General features: G+C 32.5%; 1 protein-coding gene across 2 annotated transcripts in view; it reads right to left on the minus strand.

The window, feature by feature from the left end:
* Positions 1–25,705, minus strand: part of LOC129220430 (TBC1 domain family member 31-like) — a 96,760-nt gene that overhangs the window by 44,052 nt on the left and 27,003 nt on the right. For both annotated transcript variants that reach the window (XM_054854853.1, XM_054854852.1), the window contains exons 7-9: positions 20,798–20,998; positions 5,800–5,886; positions 1,622–1,695 (exon numbers count right to left, since the gene is read on the minus strand). In XM_054854853.1, the coding sequence (XP_054710828.1) occupies positions 1,622–1,695; positions 5,800–5,886; positions 20,798–20,998 (362 nt within the window). The remainder of the gene's footprint in view (positions 1–1,621; positions 1,696–5,799; positions 5,887–20,797; positions 20,999–25,705) is intronic.

Here is a 25,705-nt window from a genome sequence, read left to right on the forward strand (position 1 = left end):
CACATCATGGGAAAGAGAAGAGAGTTCCGGGAGTTTATCCTCAAAAATTTTTCAAATTTGTAGTCTTAAAAATGCATTTTGCCCTCATTTTTCAGAAACTTGCAGTTCCACTTTAAATTTCACTCCCCAGACATGCGACACCCGGGCAGAACCCCCCCCCCCCCCTTTTGTAGTGATGCCACCGCACTTTGGTTGTTTCGTTGAAAGAACCGATTTACTCTTTTTTTAAATACATACTAGCTGCATTGTCCGGCTTCACACGGTCTACCTCGAAAACAAAAGTTATGTCAAATGACACACGTTCAACAATCAGGTTTTAATTAGACAAAAAAAGTAAAATTTCCCCAATGCATTCAATGCATAGTATGCTTTCATAGATACTCTTTAGAAATACATATTATTTTTGAAAAAAAAAATCTCACATCAACAAATATCACTTATGGGGGCTCTGTAACTATACAATCTCCCCCCCCCCCCCCATCATGATTACTAGCTGTAAGCCAAATGAAATGTATTTAAGAAAATCAACCCCCCAAATCAAATGCTGAAATGCCGCCCTTGAGCTGCAGCAATATAGAATTCCTTGTTTTTTTACAGGTGCAAAAGTTAGAAGTGCTTGGGTGTTTGACAATTTCAAAAGAATTTGAATCAAATTAAAAAATTAGAATTAAGTGCTCCAAAACACTGGTAAGTAAGTGGCATAAGAAGTCTTCCCTGAACAGAGTTGTTTATAGCTGGTACAAGCTCTTCTAAAACGGCTGAGAAGTCTGCAATGACAAAACTCCTCCTGGATGCGGCAGCACACCACCAAGTGATAAAAATGTCGAAGAATGAAGAAAAGAGTGTCGGGGAATTGTTGAATCACTATTAGAGAAGTTGCTGTTGATGTCATCATTTTGTTTGGCTTGAGCCAAGCAACTTTAATGAATGTTTAGGACATGAAACATATGTCAGAGAAACTTATTCTAAAACTGCTTAATTGTGTTGTTTTTTGGCCAAGATCACCATAATTTTGTCTCAACCACTATATTCCCTAAGTTCAGCCCCTTGCAACCTTTTCCTGTTCCCAAAACTGAAAAGACAGATTCATAATGACCGAGGAGACTCATACCAGACAGCATTGCTGTAAGAACTATGGGCTTTACCAAAAAGTGCCAATCAGAATTGCTTCTAGGATTGGGAAAAGCTCTGGTAAAGGTGAATTATTCACAAGGATGATTACTTTAAAAGGAACAGTATATATATTGATGAATAAATAAATACCTTTTGATAAAAATGAAAGTCAGGTTTATTTATGATCACACTTCTTATAAATGGACAATAGGAAAAGTATATCAATAACATATTTTAGACAGCAAATTACTCCTCAAAAATGTTCATTTGATGACACTTGTTGATGACCTAGCAACAATCGTTGCTTTATTACCATGCTGGCATCAATTTTGTAAGTCTTTCTGCCTAACATTGGAAAAAAAAAACCTTCAAAAGCAAAATAAAGAATTTCTTAACTAAATTACCTCAATCAATTAAAAGAATCAAGGGGAGAAGCAAAAGAGTGGTAATTTTTTGTAAAATATTTGATGAATGTAATGAACATGAAGGAAACAAAAATGAAACACACCTATGTTTTTCAGGATATTCATTGAAACTTTTCAATAAGGACTGTAATTTTGTTTTGTCCACAAAAGAAATATCCTAAAAAAAAAATCATCATTAATTCAACAAAACTTTTAAAAAATGAAGCTGTAGTGAAAACGAAAAATTTGAGCTATCAAAAATTCGGCTTATTCAAAACTAAAAACAAAATATAAAATAAAACAAAACAGTACTAATGAATTTCATTAAATTTATAATAAGAGCAAAAAAGGGATAGAATAATAATTGTCAGCATTATTATGTTTTTGCTGAAATATAACAACTTTTACTTACAAAAAAAGAAAATAAATAAATAAATCCTGCAATTGCTCGCAGGTAAACATTTAAATTGTTGATAGAGTACTTGGAGGCACACCAAACTTCAATGAAATTTCCTTCTAGTTTACTACATTGGAGCATCTAACGAGCACCAAATGAGAAGGGGAAAAAATGAATTAAAAAAAAATTAATATTGCGATATAATCTCCAAATTTATTGAATTGTCAGCAAAATATTCTGAATAACGAAATTTTTTGGGAGGTCTCAGTAACCTCCAATCGGTGGCGCTCCTGGTTACGTGTGTGGCGCCACCAGTGCCGCTAGGAGGCGCACTCTCTTCCTCAAGCATCCCAAACAGTCAGTAGGTACGAGGATGCGGACGACCAATGTCGGCTCATCCCCATTTCCGTCCTCAAAACTGTGAACAACTAAAACTGTGTAAATAGTATTGTAAATATCTGTGTAAATAGTCTCTAAATAGTGTAACTCGTACCTATACCATTGTATAGGTACGAGTTACACTATTACTATACCTCGGGTTACTATACCTCGTATACCTGATACCAATGTACAGACTAACAGACATATTTTCCCTATCTCATACCCAACTTTCAAAATTTCCATCTTCAAAAATTTAAAGAATGTCACAAATTTATGTCACTTTTGGATGTATGCTTTTCGATACAATTTTATAAGAGCTGCTTCGATTTGCATTAAAATCAAGCCTAACTTAATGATTTTTTTTCAGGAGAAATAGTTGAAAAATTCACCATTATTCACGATTTTATAACTTATAACTAGTTATAGCTACAAGTATGTCAGATTATATATATGTAAAAAAAAGACTTTGTAAAAGTTTTGTAGAACACATTGTTTTCAAATGCTTTTATAGCACTTTGACACATAACTTTAAAACCTTCATAAAACTTCAATCAATTGAAGTTTTGAAGAATCACCACTGATGGAACTAATAGTACAAGTTCTTCTTAAAAAAAAAAAAAAAAAATCCATTTTAAATACTATGCTGAAAATAACAAAAATTTTAAAAAAAATTAAGCCCTTTACATAATGCACTCAAAGGACAAAGTAACTTTTCTGGGTCAGAAAAGACAATTTAAATATTCCTGTAGTTTTCAAAAATTCCAAGAAAATGACACCACAAACGAAGAAAAGTACAGCTCAAGTCATGAAGAGAATTTCTTATCATTATCTAGCTTTCAATCAACTTTGAATGTTGAAAAATGCATATTTCCCTTATTGGGAAAGTTTGGTCTGAAATAACTAAAATAGCACTTTTCTTTGTTTGTGGTGTCATTTTCTTGGAATTTTTGAAAACTACAGGAATACTTAAACTGTCCTTTCTGACCCAGAAAAGTTATTTGTTCCTTCGAGTGCATTATGAAAAGTGCTTAGTATTTTTTAAAAAAAAATCTGTTATTTTATTCTTGTTAGTGTAAATGTATTTCAGAAATAGAATAATGTTACCATCACGAAAGTTCACCCTTATTTTTTCATATAAATGTTCCGTACTAAAAGGAAAAAAAAAGCTATATAAGTGTCAAAAACTTAAAGCAGTTGGCACTTAAAATTAATCCTTGTTCCTCTCTAGGATTTATTTGTTTGCTAATTTAATAATGCTAAATTAACCATTTAAATATTTAAGGTTTCCCAAACTAATTTATGTTTCAAAACGTACAAGTTACCCGTGATAAAGATCCTAATGTATCTCTTTACTTAGCCCTGTTTTGATTACTAGGGGGTGGCCTGTTTAAAATCTACAATGTTATTTTATAACCTCAAATAAGGACCACCCTAGTACACACCTTATCCTCTGCGGACGGTTCTAAGCTGACATCAATGAGATTTTTTTTTCTCTCACATGTTTTCATCTCTCAGCATTCAGCTCAAAGAGAACCTTCAACCATTCTGTTTTTTGCAATTGGCGGTACAATCAGTGTTTGTTTTTACGTGTATAAGTACAAAACAAAAACTGGTTTCGAAGACAAACTATTGGTTTAAAAAATAGTATGAATAAATATGTGCATAAATGCCTATGCAGGGGTGTTTGTGAGTTCATCAAAAAATACCTGAAAGTTTCAATGTGAGAACGGGGGGGGGGGGATCTTTTTCCCCTATTACTTAAGTGCACCTTCGCCATAGTATTAAATAGTTCTGAGTCAAAATATTGTGTGTACATTTGATTAAATTTTTAATGGGTTACAAAGTTACTTTTGAGCTGGTGTTATAAAAATTATCTTGACATTTGTCCATCTTAAGGCTATTGCAGGTATATTTGATGAATATTATATAATTTTAACAAAATTGCGGAGGTAAGGAGATAAAAGCATAACAAAAAAAAAAAAAAAAATCCGGTATTTTCAGACATAAAAATATCGGAAATACATCAGAAAATACCGGAAATTCGGTGAAATACCGGAACACAATCACCCCTGAACCTATGTCACTCAGTAAAAATGCACCTTTCATAGAGTGAAATAATTTTTTAAATAGTTGCAGTTGTTCCGTTGATTATCTCAAACATATAAACACAAAAAACTGTTCTCTTTCTTTATAATATTAATATAGATTGGCACAGATGAGAGCAATGAAGACATTTCATGCTTGCTCCAGAGAAGACATCCTTCAAAATATTCATTATGATTACCATTAATATTACTATAGTAAGGCAATGAATATTTGTAACAATGAATTACTTAAAGCATTAACCAATGGGTTAATGCTTAAATGGTTTATTTAATAAATTAATGGGAAAATTACATGACATTTGCTGTTTTTCATCCTAACCAAAATAAGAATTTTATTTTTGAATTTTAATTTTTCAGCGTTAAGTTGTACTTTAAATTTAAGTAAATCATTTAGTGAAATTCGAAGTCTCTAAGTGGTCTAGATGCTGAGAAATAAGCAAAAGCAGGCCTCAGATTTTTCCGTGACAAACAGGCCAAGCATAATAAAAGTGCTTAATAAGGGGATAATTTAACTCTAAGAGAATTGATAAAATGTAACATTTGCCCTTAAAACAATTTAAAGGCAAAAATGTTTGCAGGAAACTGAATGCATATGTTTCAGCATTACAAGGTACACATTTTTCAAGTGCATATATGGATAAAAGGACAGTGCAAAATTTGTGCCTTTATGTTGCATTATTTTTCTTTTACTTTTCATACACAAAGGTATTTATTCCATTCTTTGGAGACCATCTATGAGCACTATCAAAAACTACAATGCTGATTAAAAAAACATAAAAAATAGTGTTTCAACACATAGCTGAGTGGAAAATGAAATAGGAGAAAGAAAATAGGGGGGGGGGGCATTAACTTAAAAAAAAAGAAAACTTTAACTTTTCAGAGAAGGTTATTGAAGAATAACTTAATTTTTTCACTACTTTTGCAATTTTTTTCCAAATGTGTGTGTGGGTGGGTGGGTGTGGGGCAGGGGGAGTACAAGTATTGATTTATAATTTGGAGGCAATTACTAAATGTTTTAAAGATAAAAATTCAAAGACATTATGCCCATTTTAGAAATGTTGTAAATAAAACAGAAAGGATAAAAACAGTTGGAAACAAAAATTTTCATTCTTTTTATTTACACATTCTAAAAACCCTAGGTTCCTTACAACAGCTACATGTGCTAATAGTCTAAAAATTTTATTGAATGTTTTGAAAACTGGCAGCTTTCAAGAAGGAAGAAACAAATACGAAATTTGCGGTTCAAGCTTGGTGATAAGAAGATACTGACAGGAATTTTTGTTTAAATCATTAACTCTGAAAACAGCTAATTTATTTCTGGAAGGGGGAAAAATAGAGAAAAACTATCACTTAATGAATTATTATTACAAAAGATTTGTTCCAAAATGCTGAAAATTACCCTTTTTGTTTTCTTTAAATTAAATTGTAGACTTTTGCTTTTCTTGCTCTGCATATGGTAAACTTTTCCTTGTTTTGGAACAGATGCCTAAAAAATGGATTGCAATTTTAAAATGTTCAAGAAATACAGAATTTGACTAAAAGTCACATTACACATACACAAACACTACTATAATCAAAGAAAATATGACAAAAACAAGTAAAACTATGGATCTCTTCTTTAAAGATCTGACATAAGTCACATCAACACCAGTTAGCTGTTGACTGCCAAAAAATCAATAACTAGTAGAGGTTTAGTAGTTAAGTCCACTTTTGAAAATTCTATGCACCCAGAACAACCTCTGGTGTGGATGGATGGTGACAGCATTTTTTACATTTAGGATAGATTTTTCTGCCACCCTCGAAGGACACACTTAAGGTGGCCACCTGTGAGTCTTGCAAGTACCATTTGGGGGACACGGTCACATTAAATTTCTAAAAGTTTCAAAATAACCATAGAAAGAAGGAAATGTGCAGTTTCTATTGGACCAATTGTTGTCTGCAGTAGAGATGAGTTGGGGCTCATTTTTGAGGAGCACGGGTCTGCCCGAGCCCGAGTGATATTGACTCGGACCCAAATCCGAGCCCGCCCGAGCCCGAAGGAAACTTTCTTGTATCAAAAACAGTGTTTTCTACAGTCTGACATGATATCTCTGTTAATGAAAAATGTTATGTCAAATGTTCTTCATTAAGCATTAACAGAGAAGTTTCTAAATTTTCTTAAAATGCTCCACTGCAAATGCATTACTGTATGACATATTGTGATAGTAATTTAAAAAAAAAAAAACACTATAAATAAGCGTTAATTAATTTATTTGTTTTTTTTGGGGGGGGGGGGGGAAGAGGGTAAATTTGACATTGATTGAACTGATTTAAATGTTCCTTTCATTTTCTCACAGTAAGAAAATGTTCATTTGCTTTTAATTTGCATGGAGATTGGCGATTGAGTATCTGTGCTTGAGCCCGAGCCAGAAACCTATTTTCGGTTCTAGAGCCCGAACTCGCTTCGGGCCCGGGCTGAGTCCGTCTCATCTCTAGTCTGCAGCACCCTGGACGAACACTTGGGTAGAAGTCTGTATTTGCGCTCTTCCTCTCGGGCACCTCAGGGCTCAACTCCCCGTACTCGCAGAAAGTGGGCCCCTGATCATGTAGTTTAACAATGTGTGTTTCAGAAAACCTGTTTTACGGAAATTCAAAATTTTAGTTGATAAAAAGTTGCTGCTACAGATCCACATCCATCAAATTTTTTTATTGAAAACAAAAACCATTTGATTCTCCTGCTCAAGGCCAAAGTTTACAATTTTCTACTAAAAATATTTTTTCTACCCTTTTTTTTAACTAGATAAAACTTTAAAAAGAAATTCAAGTTGACATTCAAATAATGAAATTTAATATTATTGTTAAAAAAGTTTGGCTTCACTGTTTTAACTTTTACCTATACTTTGTCACAGCATAACATACAGTGTTACATAAAATACACCGCCAGCTCAGTCAATTCCAGCCGAGGACTGCAGTTTCGTGCTTATTAGCTTAGGAAGTGGCTGAGCTAGAGGTGGTTAAACCTCTTAAGGAAGCCAAGAGTGCCAAATGAACTAATATATAATTAGCACTGACCAGACGAGTGACCAAAGCAATGGTTGGGTTCAACTGGAAGACTGAAGGCAAGGCATGGTGTATATTCAGTAAGTTACCGCCCTACAGCCAGGGCTAAGGCAGAAATACATGAAATACACCGCCAGCTCAGTCAATTCCAGTCGAGGACTGCAGTTTCCTGCTTATTAGCATTCATCAGCCCGGCTTAGGAAGTGGCTGAGCTAGAGGTGGTTAAACCTCTTAAGGAAGCAAAGAGTGCCAAACAAACTGGTATCTAATATAGAATTAGCACTGACCAGACGAGTGACCGAAGCAATGGTTAGGTTCAACTCTAAGATTGAAGGTAAGGCATGGTATATTCTGTAAGTTACTGCCCTACAGCCAGGGCTAAGGCAGAAATACATGAAATACACCGCCAGCTCAGTCAATTCCAGCCAAGGACTGCAGTTTTGTGCTTATTAGCACAGCTTAGGAAGTGGCTGAGCTGGAGGTGGTTAAACCTCTTAAGGGAGCCAAGAGTGCTAAACAAACTGTTAACCAGGCCCCCGCTAAGCCTGATCAGCACCATCGTGCAAATGTCTTTTGAGCGCCTTTATGCAGCAACGTTCAAGCAAAATATAGTTAAGACTGGATGAAGGTTTTGTAGAAAAATGTAACATGGAAAAAAATACGTTTGGCATTTAATTTATCAAAAGGAAAACAACCTACAAATTTTTAATTTTGGAACACAATTTACGTTTTTACTTCATATCTCGAAGTTATTTCGAGTAAGGGCGGATGTAAGGGAGGGGCAATCGAAATTGACTTTTGAAATCTGACTTTTTCCCATGCATTGAGCTGCTGTTAAAAAAGAGATGGCCTGTTTCACTTAATCAAAGCCAAGCGCGGATCCAATGGGGGGTCATGGGGGTCATGACCCCCCCACTTAGCCAGACCAAACATTACACAACAGGGCCTTTTTAATCTTCCTGTTACTGAATTTTTTGAAGGAGAAATTGAGGACCACCCAGTTTGTGAACAAATTTAAATTACATCCAAGCACAAAATTATGGGGGGGGGGGGGGGGCAAGTGTGGGGTCAAGGGGGAGGTCATGGGGTCATGAACCCCCCCCCCTAGCTAGACCAAACATAGCCCAACAGAGCCTTTTTAATCTTCCAGTTACAGATTTTTTTCGAAGGAGAAATTGAGGATCGCCCACTTTATGAACAAATTTAAATTATATCCAAGTGCAAAATTAAGGGAGGGGGCAGGTGTGGATCCAAGGGGAGGGGGGTCATGGGGATCATAAGCCTACTCCCCTTAACCAGACCAAACATTACCTGCCAGATACTTTTTATTCTTCCAGTTACAGATTTTTTTGAAGGAGAAATTGAGGATCACCTAGTTTGTATAAAAAATTTAATTATATCCAAGCGCAAAATTTACGGAGGGGAAAAGCGTGGGTCCAAGAGGGGTGGGGATCATGAGGGTCATGATCCCACCCCCTTAACCAAACCAAACATTACCCACCAGATCCTTTTTAATCTTCCAGTTACAGATTTTTTTCGAAAGAGAAATTGAGGATCACCCAGTTTGTGTACAAATTTAAATTATATCCAAGCGCAAAATTAAGGGGGAGGGGAAACAAGTGCGGATTCATGGCGGGAGGGGGGGGCATGACCCCACCGCCTTAACCAGAACAAACATTACAAACCAGATCCTTTTCAATCTTCCAGTTACAGTTTTTTTCGAAGGAGAAATTGAGGATCACCCAATTTGTGTACAAATTAAAATTATATCCAAGCGGAAAAATAGGGCGTGGGGGAAGCATTTTTGTATTTAAATTAAAAAGATTTTCGTGCTGAGAGCTCTTGCTTTAAGCAGTTTGAAGCAGCATATTGTAGTTATATATAGACTGCAATGCATATCTCAACACAAAATACCTGGTAACCTCTAAGAAACGAGACAATGTAGAGGCTTTGCTTTAAAAAAAAAAAAAAGTAAACAGGGGGTGGGGCAGGGGTTGAAGTAAAGGGTCGCGAAGTAGACTTGGGAAAAGAATCAAAATCCAGTTAAAGATCTTCTTCCATGTATCATAAAACTTATCGAAGAATGTGACAAGGACATGTATCCTGGAATAAATTGCCTTCTTCGACTCATAGCTACATTGCCAGTTAGTATTGCCACAAGTGAGCCAACCTTCTTGATATTGCGACGTTTAAAAACTTGGTTAAGAGCCTCAATGTGTGAGGAACGCCTTGTCTGACTTTCTCTCTTAAATATCCACAGAGACATTGATGTAAACATTGACCACATAATCACTAGATTCGCAAAGAAGTCGAAAAGGAAGTTAAACTTCGTCTTGTGAGAAAATGTGTGGAAGAAAACCGTTCAGAAATACTAAAATAATGTTTGGAGGGGACCCCGGAAACTGAAAAGCACTCACCTTCACCAATGTTATTTTTCATAACTAAGTTTTCATGAATTTATTTTCAAATGTTTTTTAGGATCCCTTAAGGTTAATTAAACTATTTTTTAATGCACTAACCCACTTTTGATGTGGAGGTAAAATATGTTTAACATTTCAAGCCAATTTAGTAGGGGAATGTGGGGCGAAGTGAAATAGCAGGGCAAAGTGAAATGGTGAAATATCTACTCCGTTTTTAGCGCTACTTAACTAGTAATATTTTAACTATGTAGTAAGATGTGTCATGTGTAGTCTATTTATGTCAAGAAAAAATTACCTCCGAAAATCTAATCGTATGATAGTACAAGCAATTTTTAAAAAATGATACTCAAATTGTAATATTTTGTTGTAGCTCAAAAATTATTTTGATATTATCGAATAATGAATTGGGACCTTCCAATATTCGGTGCAGTATTTATTTAGTTAATATTTAGCTTACTTGTGTTTTTAATATTTCTCACAATTAGTCAAAGTCACTCATTCAATCATCTAATAAATCACCCGCGTTTTATTTACTTAGTAATTTGATCAAAAATATTTTTCACAATCGAATAGAACATATTTCATTCCAAAAATATTTCAATTTTCTCTTTGCCCCATGGAAAAAAAAAAGTGAACATTTTCCACTTTTTTATTTGAAGAAACAATTTTACTGCCAAAAAGCAAAAATAAGGTTTCAATGCAAGTTTTGTTATAAAATACAATGTTTTTTCTTTATGTACTGTAATTTTCAAAACAAATTTCCAATTTGTTCATTTTGAAAAAGCTTATTCATATTAACTATTTCACTTTGCCCCACATTCCTCTACTAAAAACCCTGTGTAATTTCACCGAGATGCTATAAAATAAGCGGTTTCAATTAGAAACATTGTCATAATGATTATAACACGAGGGTAAGGTTTTTAATTATATCCATACTTCATTTGAGTTTGTATAAATTAATTTATGTGTTAACTATAAAATATTATGTAAGTAAGAAAATCATACCTTCATAACGTGTAAGTTTTATTGTATTTAATTTATAGTATATTTACATTAGTAGTATTGTATTATATTTTATTTTATGTAGAAATTATTTCTTTCAAAGTAGTTGTTGATTTGTTCTTAATGCCCTGATACAGATAACATACCATTTTGATACTAAATGCCGTTTCTATTAATATTATATGGCTTAGCCAAGAAACTACCATGCGATTTTTTTCATTCTACATTTTTTATAAGCTAAAAAATAAATCTATTGTTTCCAAAATAGCTTCTTGGATAGAAATGACTCTTCTAGGCTACACATTATTTTAAAATGTTAATAGTTGATTCCCTTAAAGAGACATTAACAGACGAAACGCGGTATTAGGTTCTTCGATGAATTAAATGTATTCTGTCGCTCTGGCCTCTGACTCCTGAAGTACAGTTGACTCTTTTACCTGAACACCCAGATATTCTGAACACATTTTGATGGTCCCGGGAATCACGTATGCATTACTTTCGTCTCCCCCTATACTGAACACCCTCTTAAACTGAAGACTTTCGTTTGGTCCAATGAGTGTTCAGAATAGAGAGAGTATTGTACTTCCTTAGCAAACAAAATACTTTTAATCAAATATGTTTTGTGTGTTTGTGTTCTTTTTCATGACTGAAAGTTTTTTATTTATGTAAAAGAGAAGTGAATTAAAAAAATAAATGAAATAGCTGCATTAATTTATTCCTTTGGGAGGGGCCTGAACCCCCTGGACTTCCCCTAAAATTTGCTATTGACTATTCAGCATGGTATTTGTACAATTTGAAATTCTTGTTCGTTTTATAATTTTTTCATTTTCATTTTAGTATAATCTAGTGCGTTGATCAACATAAATGACTGCTGCTGCTCCTAGTTCAAATTAGAAAAATCAGGCCTCCACAAAGTTTAAAAATTGTAACATTTAGAATATACATAGTTTTCTTAGAAGCATGCTGTATTTTTTGTTTTATATATGCTAATAATGCAACAACAATTTGTTGGCAAGTAAGAAATAAGCACAAGATTTCAATACCAACGTTTTCAGATTCTTCATACATAACGAAATATGGTAAAAATATGATTTAGACCGAAGAAGCCCCCCTTTTTTTTGACGAGCATGTTGTAATCCCTCCAACAAAATACCATTGTTTGTGGGTACACGTTTGGTGACCCCCCCCCCCCCTTAACCGGAGCCTGGATCCGCCCTAGATCAAAGCATTTTATCCCAAAAAAACCTTGGCATTTGATTGAAATAAGAGACTTCATACTGATCAATATTTAGTTTGTTTCTGAAGTAAGTGTTTCAAAATGTAGAAAACTGAGAAACCCACTTTACCGAAATAATGGATTTTTTCAAATATGATTGCCTGAAAAAACCGGCGTTTTTTTTTTGGGGCTGAGCCCGGCTTGACAAACCCTGCCTTTGTTATGCTAATGCGCTTTTGGAAAAAGAAAAAAAATTTAAATATCAAAAGGAAGTAGAGGATATTCCTATCACTGCACAACTAGACCCACTAGGAGTCTACGTACCAAATTCAACTTTCTAGGACATAACGTTCGAGTTATGCGACATACATACGCACATACGCATCTACATACAGACGTCACAAGAAAGCTCATTGTAATTAACTCGGGAATTGTCAAAATAGATATTTCGTGTGTCTACACGTTCTTAGGCACTTATCCACGTGGTTGAGTCGAAAAAAACTCAACATTCCTTTGGGGGGTAAGCAAAATACAAATTAAGGTTGATTTTTGAGCGAAATTTTTTTCATGAATACAATACTTCCTTTTTTGTAAAAGTAAAAAGGTTCCTTGTTATCAGTAGCGGGAGAGAGGTGACACTCAAAGATGATTAATAGTTTATAAAAAAATTATAAATACTTTAATTCTGAAATTTTCCACCAACATATTCTAAATTATATTTAATCCAGCAAATTTAAAAAAAATAAATTGCCCAATATTGTAGGGAGCGGAGAAAGTTACATATATCATCTAGGACAAATTTTGCATAAAATGGATTTGCAGTCTATATTTGTCTTCCAAATTTTTGTTATGCCACAAAAATAAAACTGAGTTGCTTCTGAAAATTATATAAATTTCATATTTATATAAAACATTTATTGAAAAAATGTATTTGGGAAGAGGGGAGTGGTAGTGACACTACAAGTTACCGACCCGTGTGACATCTGAGCTAGGAATTGTAATGTATTTCTACTAATTCTCGTATTTGCACTTCTTGTAACACCAAAATACGTGTTGCATTTTTTGTTGCTATTTTGCTCTTTTTAATTTTTTTTTTCTGGCAAGAGACTAATGATAAACTTACTAGTTCATCAACATATCTTTCACCTATACAGGGGGCATAGCGCATTTTGACGGTCAAAAAGTAGGATATTTTTTCAAAAAAGTAGGACACTTTTACCGAAAAGTAGGAAAATGTAGGACCAGCATTTTAATGCAAAAATAGGAAATTTTCAAAATAATTAAAAAGTAATTGAACAATATTTTTCATGAAAAACTTCCTTTCATATTTTAAACTTGCCAGTACATATCTTACATGCAAAATATATAAATAAATGAACATACAAACAAAATAGAAACATAATTATACTTAACTGGAGTACGACATACTTTTTTTTAGGTTAACTCAACTTTTTATTCGAATTATTAAAAATTACATTTCTTAGAAGTTTTTTTTTTTCAAAATATCATTTGTAAGCATGAAATCAAAAAATGTGTACAATACTGATGTAGAAGCAATATTAGATTGTTGACTGCAAAAACTTCAAATTATAAGTAAAACTTACAACTTTTTAGAGCTGTTGGCGCATAAAGCTTTATCATCTTAATTTTACCATTTTTTAAAAACTCTAATAAAACATCATTCATAAGCATGGAATCAAAAGACATGTACAATACGTATGTCAAAGCAATATTAGATTGTTGACCCCAGAAATGTGTAACGTTTTAGAACTGTTAGCACATAAGGCTTTGCTATTATAATTTATTATTTTTAAAGGCTACATCCTTAGTTAAATGCCTTATCCTGGAGCTCAGTTACATTTCCTCTAAAATTATTCTTCTAAATAAAAATTTATTAATTTTAAATTGTAAATTTCCTTTTTTAAATACTAATATGTAAATTTAACTAAATACTTCTAAAATGCTAGCTAAAAGCATGCAAGTAATTTATAAAAAAAAAGAAGAAGAAATATGTTTGTCCACTGTAATAGGAAATTTGAGTTTGTTTCAAAGCAGTCTATGTATTACCGGTAGAATTTGATATGAAAAACATTATTATCCAGTATCGCAGGTTGACATGCAGTATCTTGAACATAATACCAACAAATATGTAGAGTTATATTACTGAGCAAGAACAAATAAGACATGGGTGCCCCCTTGCAAAATTAAGGGCGCACCACCCTAAATATCACAAAAATACCCTACATAAAAAGCCCCCCCAAAACAAATATGCCTTACCCCCCCCCCCCCCAAAAAAAATCAACGACACAATCTGCGCCATGACCATTCTAGGAGGACACCCCTGATTAAGAATAAATACTTGAACCAAATGCTATTCTATTCCTCAGAACCCACTCCCTCCCTCCCCCTTTTTTTGAGACTTTGTTTAATACACTAGTAGCAACATTAAATCAAATATAGCTTTTGCAGCACCACTTCTAGAAAAGTCTTTTAAGTCAACAAGAATTTTTTCACTCAAGAATTTGTGGGTCATTCGATGTAAAATGAATACAATTTTCTACTAAAATTTATGTTACCATTTAGGGTTTCAATGAAATTGGTGCAGGGGTGACACATTCAAAGAAAGCTTTTTTTTTTTACATTTAAATATGAACCCCATTATGATCCATGCCATTTCAATACATATATATTTTTTTAAAATTTCTGAAAAGTTGCATTTTGGAAAAAAAAAAGACTATTTTAAATTTTAATTTTAAGAAATGTTTGTAGATTAAGCCTTCAAAGTTCATTGAATTTGTTGGATTTTTACATTGCTGTACTTTCAAAACGGATGAATATTTTGAGATGTTTTTAAAGACTTTTTATGTGTTATCGATATCATCCTCTATAATTAATTTAATCAAAAAATGCTTTTGTGCAGCTAAGCCAAGTGTGCCCAGTGGGAGGTCACTCTGGTTTTCCAAAAATTTCTTTATCACACAAATTTGGGACATAACTGCAATTTTTTGATACCCAAATGTTTCTTTTTATTAACACACTTTTATTAACTTTACGTGTATGTATGTCTGTATCTTGTAACAGAATCTTGCAACTCAAATTTCGCCCACTTCCTGCGATCAAATTCTTTTGAAATTTGGCCAGCGACCTCAGACCCGATGACAATGCAATATTCTATAATCAAATTAATTAACTATTAATTGTTAGCTTATTCCAATTTTAATCAATATTTCGGCATAAATCCAACAATGTGAAGATGAAAAATTAAAAATATATATATATACAGTGAAACCTGTGTAAGTTGATCACTTGCGGTGCAATACTTTTGCGGTCAACTTAAACAGGTGGTCAACTTATAGAGGTTGAATTATATGATATAGATCTAATTCTGTTCCTGAAAATAGCGGTCAACTTAGACAGGTGGTCAACTTACAAAGGTGGTCAACTTTACAGGTTTTACTGTATTTGAAAATATCTATAAAAACCTTGGATTTTTCTGCATCAGACAATGTTTGCTCCAATGTTCTAAGGTAATTCAGGGTGGCGACAGGAACAGGGAAAAAAAAGTTCCCTGATTTTTCCCTGATTAAGTTCACCAAATTTCCCTGATTTACGTTACCAATGATAATGGTTTCCTTTCTTTGCCCTGAATGAAAACGATTGCATATTAAATAAAATGCAGAGTTTAGAACGGTTTAAGCTGTTAATTAAAAGTATATTTTGAAAAAATGCTCCTTTTTTTTGGTAAAAATAGTATATTAAATTATCGACAGAGAAGTATTGTAGGAAATCTAAAACAAATACTTTACTTTCAGGAACCAGTTAACATAAGAATTCTAAGAAATTATTGAAATCACTCTTAAAGACATATCTAATCATGATAAAACTAAAAAATTTAAATGGAAATAATCTTGAACTGCGGCAGTATAATTGTTACTGCAAGAGTAAAAAGTGATAGTTAAAATATAGAAGTAAATGTAGTTTTACTTCATAAAAAATACTGTCGTGTGCAGGTAAACGGCAGTATCTGCAGAAATGAGTTTTCGAGATATTTGAAGAAATGTGTGGTGGATTCAGTATTAACAATGAGAAAATGTTGGAATTAAGACGTTTTTTTTTTCGCGTTTCTTTTTTAGCGGAAACCAAATAAGCGACTTGCACAATAAAGGTAACGTACCATAGATGGCAAAAATGCAAGAATAAAAAAGAAAACTGTGCAGTTTCTGCTCTTTACCTGCACACGGCAGAATAGACATATTCAGAGTGGCGACAGGAATTGTGAAAAAAAGTTCCCTGACTTTTCCCTGATTTCCCTGATTAAGTTCACCAAATTTCCCTGATTTACGTTACCAATGATAATGGTTTTCTTTCTTTGTTTTACTTGAAATCCATTGTATGTTTGTATAAAATGCAGTATTTTAAACATTTTAAGTTGTGTAAAGTTGTTGAACTAAAGATATATTTTAAAAAGATGCTACTTTTTTAATAAAATGGTTAAAAAAAACATATCAAGTTAAGTTTTTTTGGAAAAAAAAAACCCTACAAAACAGTATATTAAATTTTTCTACATGGAAAGATTATAGAAATTTTTTAAAAAAATATTTTAATTCCAGGAACCACTTAGCATAAGAATTTTAAGAAACTATTAAAATCACTCTTAAAAACATGTGTGTATTTCTGATAGAACTAAAATGTAATTGAATTTATTTTGAACTAGATTTTCAAACAGTATAATAATTGTTGCAAGAATAAAAAGTAATAGTGAAAGCATAGAAGTAATGTAGTTATTCTTATATAACTAATTGACATATTTATGCAAAACAGATGAAACCACTTGACATCCATTCAAAGGGAGCTTTTCTCTAATCAAGAACATAGGTTTTAATGAATGAATACAGCATTTTAACAATACAAAATAAAGATATTTACTTAAGTACACAAATGTTTTTAATATGTAACGAAAAAAAATCTTAGATTGCTTTTGTAACAAACAACTTTGAAATGCAGGGGAAAAAAAAGAAAACAGAAAAAAAAGCACTTTGTCAATTTCAAAACATATAAAAGAAGAGTACAACTTGGTTATAAATTAAAAGAATCATTAAAGTCTGAAGAAAAGAAAACCTTTATAATCTGCGGCGGCAACAAATAGTATAATGGCAAAAAACAGTTTTTTTTTACAGAAAGTTCAATTTTAGCAATTAAATTAAAATTGCGAAGAAGTAATAACTTTTAAGCTTTTATCAGTAATCATTCAAAAACCAAAGATTTCTTCTTGAAATCATAATTACAGTAGGATAATTACTTCAAGACAATGGAATAAAGACAAAGGAGCTAAGGCATTAACCAAGGTTTCCTCTTTGCCTGTATGGTTGTTTATTTTTACGTAGCCTTGAAAGCATGAAAGGAAACTTCAAGCTAGGTAAAATAAACAACCTAACAGACACTAATGCAATCTTAGGAAGTTCATCCTGTGGTTAATAAGTAAGATTCAATACTTTGACGTTGAGAAAAAAAGATGCACCAACATGCAGCAGTGTATAATCGCACCTCACTAATTTTACTTTTTTTTTGAACAGATAATTGGCGGAAAATGCGTAGGGAATTAGAATACTTAATTTTGTAATGCAAAAAAAAAACTTCATAAAATCAATTTTCCCTGATTTTTTGATATTTTTTCAAAATTCCCTGATATTTCCCTGATTTCTCCCTGATTAATAAAGTTCCCTGACTTTTCCCTGATCTCCCTGATCTGTTGCCACCCTGATATTTATGTAAAACAAATTGAAATCTTCCAACAACCAGTCATATTGAGCTATTCTCTAATCAAGAACTTGGGTTTTAATGAATGAATACAGTATTTTAACTATTAAAAAATAATAAAAATATTTACTTATGTACACAACTCGATTTCAAATGATTTCATTAGTTGTCGATCTTAGATTACTTTAGTTACAAACAAAATTGAAATGCAAAACCAATTAATTCCAAAATGTATATGGTTTTAAAATAAAAGAGTTTTAAAGTCTGAAAAAAAAACCCTTCGAGTAATCTGAAGTAACAGCCCCATGAGGGTAGTAACATGAAGTAATAACCCCACGGGAAAAAAATTGATTTTAAGTCAAAATTAATTTTAGCAATTAAATTAAAAATGCCAAGTGATAACTTGAAAGATTTTTTCAGCATTAATTTAAAAAACAGAAATCCTTTCTTGAAATCGCGATATAACAGTATGCTAATTACTTCAAGACAATGAGTAAAAGCAAGGGAGCAAAGTCATTCCTCTTTGCCTGTAGGGCTGTTTATTTTACATAGCATGGAATGTGTGAAGGAAAATTCAAGCTAGGTAAAATATAAGCAACTTTACAGACACAGAATCAATCTTAGGAAGCTCATCCTAAGATTGAATACTTTGACCCTGAGGAAAAAAGATGCACACAAATATTCGGCACTGTACAATTGCACCTCATTAATTTTACTTTTTCAAAACAAATAATTGGCGGAAAATTCGTAGGGAATAAAAGTACTTCATTTTGCAAGGAAATTTTTTTTTCTTCATTTGATTAATTTTTCCTGATTTTTTGTTACTTTTTCAAAATTCCCTGATTTCCCTGATTTTTCCCTGAGTGATAAAGTTCCCTGACTTTTCCCTGATCTCCCTGATTTCCCTCATCTGTCGCCACCCTGTAATTAGAACATGAGTTATAATTGTTTTTAAGTAATTTCATGCCAAAATTTAGATGAGCCTTCAATTGGCATTTCATTTTTGATCAGGCCATTGTCGAACAATACTTTTATTAAAATATATCTCAAATTTTCAAAGTAATATAAATATGATTTCCGCACACATACATTGATGACTAAGACGGATTAGCTGGATTAGACAATTACTCCACAAGCAATTTATCAGAACAGTTGAATGTTTTTAGAGCTTGGCTATTATGCTTTAAGGAGTATAATTATTCTTTTTGGAGTTCAAGAGACTGCGTTTCGAATGCTGCCCGAGACCTATAGGCACTTTTTTTGGGCAAATTTCATGAATATAAAAGGTTTTGAAAAATGTTGAATATTTTTTTGTTAAACAAGTTAAACTAAAAAAAAGAAGAAATAGAAAGAAAAAGAAAATAGCAGTTTAAAAAACTAAAAATAAAACCACGCTAACATGCTTTTGTAGTAAAATAAACTGAAAAGTAAAAACTAAACTTTAGATGATAAGGTTCGTTTTGCTATAAAAGCGTGTTTTTTTTTTTTTTTGAAGTTTTTTAAGCTACAATTTTACTATAAGTTCTATTTATATGCTGATACCTGTAATTTATCATTCGCCAAATTCAGAATTTCTGCCATTCAAAAATTAAAACTCGAGGCGCCCCTGAGCCAAGCTATTGTCAGCGACAACAGCGTTTAAAGAAATTATTATACAATTTAGATAAAATTTCAGAACATTTTTAGAACAATCAAAATAAAGTTCAAACAATATTGAATAACAAACATTGCAGAATTATTATCTTATTGCAAAGCGCCAGCTTCAAAATCAATGTTGATTGAGGAAAGAGGAATTTTTTTGGTTTCTGGCAAGAGGGGGGGGGGGGTGGAAATGGGTACATGATAACCATTTAGCAGCATTTTATTGTGCTTTAAATGTTACTATATCTAAAGACCTAAAGAAAGCAAAACGTTTGAGCTAATTGCACCCAGCACTTTGTATGCAACAAAATATTTTAGGTCAGAAATAACATGAAATTTCTAATTTAAAACTTTTTGAAATAAAAAGAAAGTTTTATTTCTCTGATTTAACTGAACTTCATTCTTCCATACTGAAAATTATATCTATTTTACAAAACTCTTGAATTTTGTGAAAATGTGACAGAAAAAAAAAAAAAGGTGGGGGAGAATTCAGTTTTTTTGACTATAGTTCAAACTGAAATTCAAATATAATAACTAACATTACATGCCAGGAAAAAAAAATATATATATATATATACATAATAAAGTATAATTATCAAAAGTTTGTACTTATATAAATGGATTTTTTTTCTACTATATACTTTTTAAAAACCAAAGTTTTTTCTTAACATAAGCAGTAGAATTCAGAAGAAATTGCAAGCATGTATAACTTTGTGAAATAAATTCAATATTATACATAAACAATTTGCAATCAACAAATTTTTCTTTTTTGAATGCAAAGTTTTGAAATCAAATCAATTTCAAAGTCTTTTGAAGGAATTTGCAGTTAAATTCTAAAGGAAAATCATGCTAAAAATAGGAGAAGTAAGAATTTTTTGCTGAAAAGTAGGAATAGTAGGAGGAAAATGAGCTCTGCCTATAACTAAGAACACAAGTGCAATTCTTACACGTTTTGGGAGAAATGAAGGTCTAACTCTTCGCACCTTCACTGTTCAACGAGATTGGATTGATACACTGCTAAATAACATTAATGTGAAAAAATTAGATATTAAAACAGCAACAACCCCAGTATCTGTACATCAGAGCAGTATTGATGCATCAGTTTAGAGAAAAATTCTAGACCGGTTTAACGATGTAGGATGCACACCGGTTTTTGGCGATACATCAACGCATCGCCCAGCCCTACAGTCAATAAATAAGCTACTCATACATATCAATAATAGTAACATCAAGTTTAACCATAAACATTTAACTGACATAAAACGCTTGGGATGTCTTTATGTCAGGGTATCTTGGGAAACTTTTGGATGAATAATGCAAACCTTTTTAGCATCCAACACAATATCAGAGAGATCATAGAGTTCCACAATGCCTTGTAAAGTAACTGCAAGCAACTGGAAGTGTTTCCCAGAACTTGCATAAGATGTAATTCTTCCCGCATTGGATGTCTGCTTATGAAGGTGCTCCATATCTTTTAGATTATAAATGTGGATTTCTCCCTTTGCGTTAAGCAAGGACAAAACCTTTAAAAAGAAAAATAGATAAGTACTAATTACTATAATCTTAATAGTATTGAAATAGTAGGAAATCCAATATACGAAATCCTGAAATCAGGAAGACCTTAAACCCAGAGCTTTTTTTCTTAAACAATTAATTTTAAACATAGACTAATAATACAGTTAGATCGAGCTTTGCGTTCTAGTGGAGGCAAAAACTGGTTCACACATATATCATGTTACTTGGGTGCTTTGATGATTTCAAAGGGAGCTTGGTTACTAGATTGGGGATTTCATATTTTGTCCTTTTCATGTTTTCAAAGCAGGATTGATTGTCATTGGAGCCCCCCCCCCTTTATCCACCTCTGGATGGAATACAACAAAACAATAAATCAAAAGGAATTTTTACAACAATAATAATAAATTTAATTAAAAAAAATATACATTGTGAATAGGAAAACCACAAGAAATTGAATTAAACTGTTACCTACAAAATACAATCTTCATTTCCTTATTATTGCTTTCTTTGCAAGCATATGCACATTAGTAGACTATGCATTATATCTTGTTTTGTCTTCAAAGTAAAAATTAATATTCAGCATACATTCTTCCATTGCATCTATACTGCGGAAAAAACAATCGCCAACGTCCACAAGTCACATGGTATGGTTTGTGAGTATAGAAGGGACTGCCAATGCTCGGTCTATCTTTATTTTTAATCTGCGATTTTAAATGCTCAAAATTGTGAACATTCAGCTAAAATTTCATGAAAATACAGCAATTGCAGCTTATTTTTAAGTTTCTTTGATGCCATGTGTCACACGTAAATTAGCGTTTTGGCGTCACAGCAATCTTTTAGCATCTGCTTTCAGTTAAGAATAATTCTTTAAATTTTTTCATTAGTATAGAATACACAGCATATACAGCAAAAATACAAAGTTATTTTTAGTACAAATAAGATGTATCTATTGTATTGATCGTCCCATTGTATAATGCAATAAAAAGCAACAGGGATCGTACGTTGCTGAAAATTATCTCCAATTTTTTAGCAGACTAAAGTACAGGGCCTGATTAACGCACGGTCCTTTGGGTCCGTGGACCTGGGCACCACAAATTTAGGGGCACCAAAATATCTTAGCCTAAATTCACTCACTTACTTTTTTTATGCTCATTTTACTTTTTCTCAACTTTAAGGTAGAGGGGGCTCAAAATTTTTTAAAAATCAGCTCAAAAACTCATAAAGTTAAAAAAATTTCACGTAAAGAAGTCGTTGTCCCTTAGCTCTGGTATTTCAAAAAAATTACTCGGATGACATAGATGAACATTTTCCAGAAGAATTAACACACTTTCAAATTTTTGCAAAAGGTAACCCTTCTCCCCCCTGGAGAATGTTTAAAAATGATAAGATCACTAAACATTACACATAAATTTCCAAATGTGGATTCAGCCCTGCAGTTTCGTATTACCTTGCCTATCAGCAGCTGTTCCAGTGAACATTCCTTTTCATTTTTGAAAACAATCAAAAATCATTTGAGAAGCTGGATTTCTCAGGATAATCTACAGGCATTTTCCTTATTGACCATTGAAAATTCTGTGACATCACACATAGATCTCGATTATTTGATCGACACATTTGCCTCTGTTAAAGTCACTTTTAACTGTGATTAGTATGGTGACTAGTAATGTTCCTTTAAAATGTAGTTTCTAGTATATTAGGTTTCTAGTATGAAACATTGACTTTAAAATTGTGTGGATTTTCTCATGAGGGGGGGGGGGGGCACCAGCATCTACTCAGGACCTGCGCACCAATTTGGCTTGATCGAGCCCTGCTAAAGTATACTTTCCTTGAGATTGATTACGAAAAAAAACAAAATTTGACTTCAACATAGTTGAAACATGGAAAAATGTGCCAAATATAGTAACAAAATTTTTTAGTCAGGATCTAAAATCTGGAAAATTCCTACAGCCAGAAAAGTTGTGGTTGCGAGCATACCCGCTTTGGGGGGGGGGGGGGCGTCCTGTAATGTACAGCAAAATACATTAACCACAAAATCATGTATGATCAGTATTTTCAGCAGGCCTGTCATTTCAAATTTTTCCGGGGGGGGGGGGGGGGGGATTGTATATACTCAATGCAATTTTTACTAGGGGAAAAAACAATGCCTCCTTATGGGTCATTTTCCCTAAACAGCGCAATTTGGACAAGGCAAGGAATGGCATTCACTGTGCCAGGGGAATGACACTTAGAGGAAATAATGCGTTTTACTGACAATATTATAATTTATGTGGGAAAAGGAAACACTACTTTTATGAAATTGAAAAAGATAAAATGTCGTGGTGTCCAAAAAGTAGTTATTGTGGTTATTTGTTTCCCTTACATTTTACAGGGAAAGGACGACAGGGGAATGACAAAAATTAAAGTTAACTTATATATTGTCATAACTGCAAACAACAAATATCAATGTCACTTAAAGTAAGGGGGGGGGGACTCTATACAAACAAGAAACAATCATTCATTGAGCGATTATTACAAAATTAAATGAATTATCAAAGACAGGGTAATGACAGTCATTAAAAATACTTATCAAGATTTAACTTGAGATCACTCGAATATACTCGACACCGTGTATTTATTCAAAAAGAACTAATTAAGATTATTTCTATGATGAGACCAGAATTCAAACATTAAATTATGAGTTAATACAACTATTACCAGGTGTGAGAAACATTCATTCCATTCCTCGACAGGGGAATGACAAAAAATCAAAGGACATTTTTTACTATTTTTTAAAAATAGTTCAAACTTTGAATTTTTTTTATTTTTCTATTTTACAACATTGCATAACACTTGTTAAGAGGTTAATCAACAATTTCTGTACAAATATGCATGGCTTCCTGACTCTTTAGAGCTGATTTTGCTTTAAGGTGGAGGTAGGGACACACAGGGGAATGACATTTATCATGTCAAAAAATTATTTAAATGTATAATAATAATAGAGTGTGTTTTAACTTATTTTACAAACATAAAAACATGTTGTTAAAGCATTCTAGCGTCAGTTTTATTTCTATACTAGTTAGTTTGTTATTTTTGGAGCAAGGACAAGAATTTAGCAGTTTAGAGAAAATGACCCTTATGCCTAAAAATATTAATTTTTCAAAGCCTCCCCCCGACTTCTAAATAATAGGTCTGATCTTTTGATAAAACAAATCACAGGATTTTCTTTTTTTATTTTGAAAGTAGGAATTAGCCCTTTGACAACAAGGTATCCTAAGTACTGATAAAATTAAGTAGAGGACACCTTGACAGTAAATAATCTATACTAATATTATAAAGAGAGAGGGTGGATTTTTGTGCGTTTATATGTTTGAGGTAATCTACGGAACCACTGCACCTATTTGAAAAACTCCTTCACTATATGAAAGATGCTTTCTCAATGAGTGAAATAGGCTATAATTCGAAAAAATCCGATAAATAGTTCTTTTTTTATTGAAATTTAGGACCAAATTTTACATAAATTCCCGAATATGGGTGTGAGAAATTACTTGCAAATATTAATATTATATATCGTTGAAAAGGGTAGAATTTTCTGAGTTCTAAACAATTTGTTTCAATGATCTAACTCAGTTACGGTGGGAGTAATTTGCGTTTTTATCTTGCACTTTTTTAGGCATAGCTGAAATTTAGGCATTACTTTCTTCATTAAATCTATCAATAAAAAGTGAAGGAATTGTCCCACAGTTTTCTTTTTGACACCGTTGGAAAAAGCAACATTTTTTACACCAGATCTCTCTTGAGCTACGGTAAAAAAACTTAGCTTCTATCTTCAAAGGAAAAATAGTTACAAGCGTTTTTAAATCAAATTCAAAAAATGTCATTTTGATTCAGGTTGTCAACCATTTTATTTTCATATTTCCACGGTTACGCTTTTTGAATCCATTGTTTCTTTCCTTATTTTGCATTTAATTTCTTAAACTTGTCTTATTTCGTGTTTCCATGGCTACATTTTTAAAATCTATCTTTCACATTTTAATTTCTTAAAAGTATTTTAATATCTGTCGTCATTGTTTGGAAGGGTAATTTTGCACGGTGTTTTTTTTTCTTTTATTTAAGCCTAATTGTTGAATATGTGTCACTTGACACAATTTTTATTCTCAAGGTAAACCAGGCAAAGCAGCTCTTAATACATAAAGATTTGAAAGCTACTGTTAATGTGATTTTATACTTTTTTGTTTGTTTGGCGAAACATTTATTATTGCCAAAGAAAAAACATCCGCTTCACTGGCAAAAGGGCTGGGTTCCGGTGGCGTGGTCGTTTAGCTCGTTAGGCGCTGAGTAGTTCAGTCTAGGATTATTGTTTTAAAGCAACTGTAAATGTAATTCAATGTTTTGGCAATTTGCTTTGAAAGAAAAGAAACTTTTGATTTATTTTTATCCAAGTCAAATGTACGACATTTTCTTATTTTTTTCTGATTTTTGAAAGTTCCACTGGATGCTTTTTTTTTCTTTAGATAGATGGATTATGATAGCGTGTTTGTTGGGCGAGTTTGGCGATAAACAATCGAGTTGGGGAACTATTTTTACATTTGAAAGATATTATTTGATGTCTTAGTTTGCTTATTTGGCGAAATATTTTAAATTGCAGTAAAAACTGCTTCACTCGCTAAATAGTTTTAAAGCAACTGTAAATCTACTTTAATAATTTGACGAAAATGACGAAATTCAAAAAAAACTTT

This window comes from Uloborus diversus, chromosome 4, assembly GCF_026930045.1.
Source record: "Uloborus diversus isolate 005 chromosome 4, Udiv.v.3.1, whole genome shotgun sequence".
Taxonomy (NCBI): Eukaryota; Metazoa; Arthropoda; class Arachnida; order Araneae; family Uloboridae; genus Uloborus; species Uloborus diversus.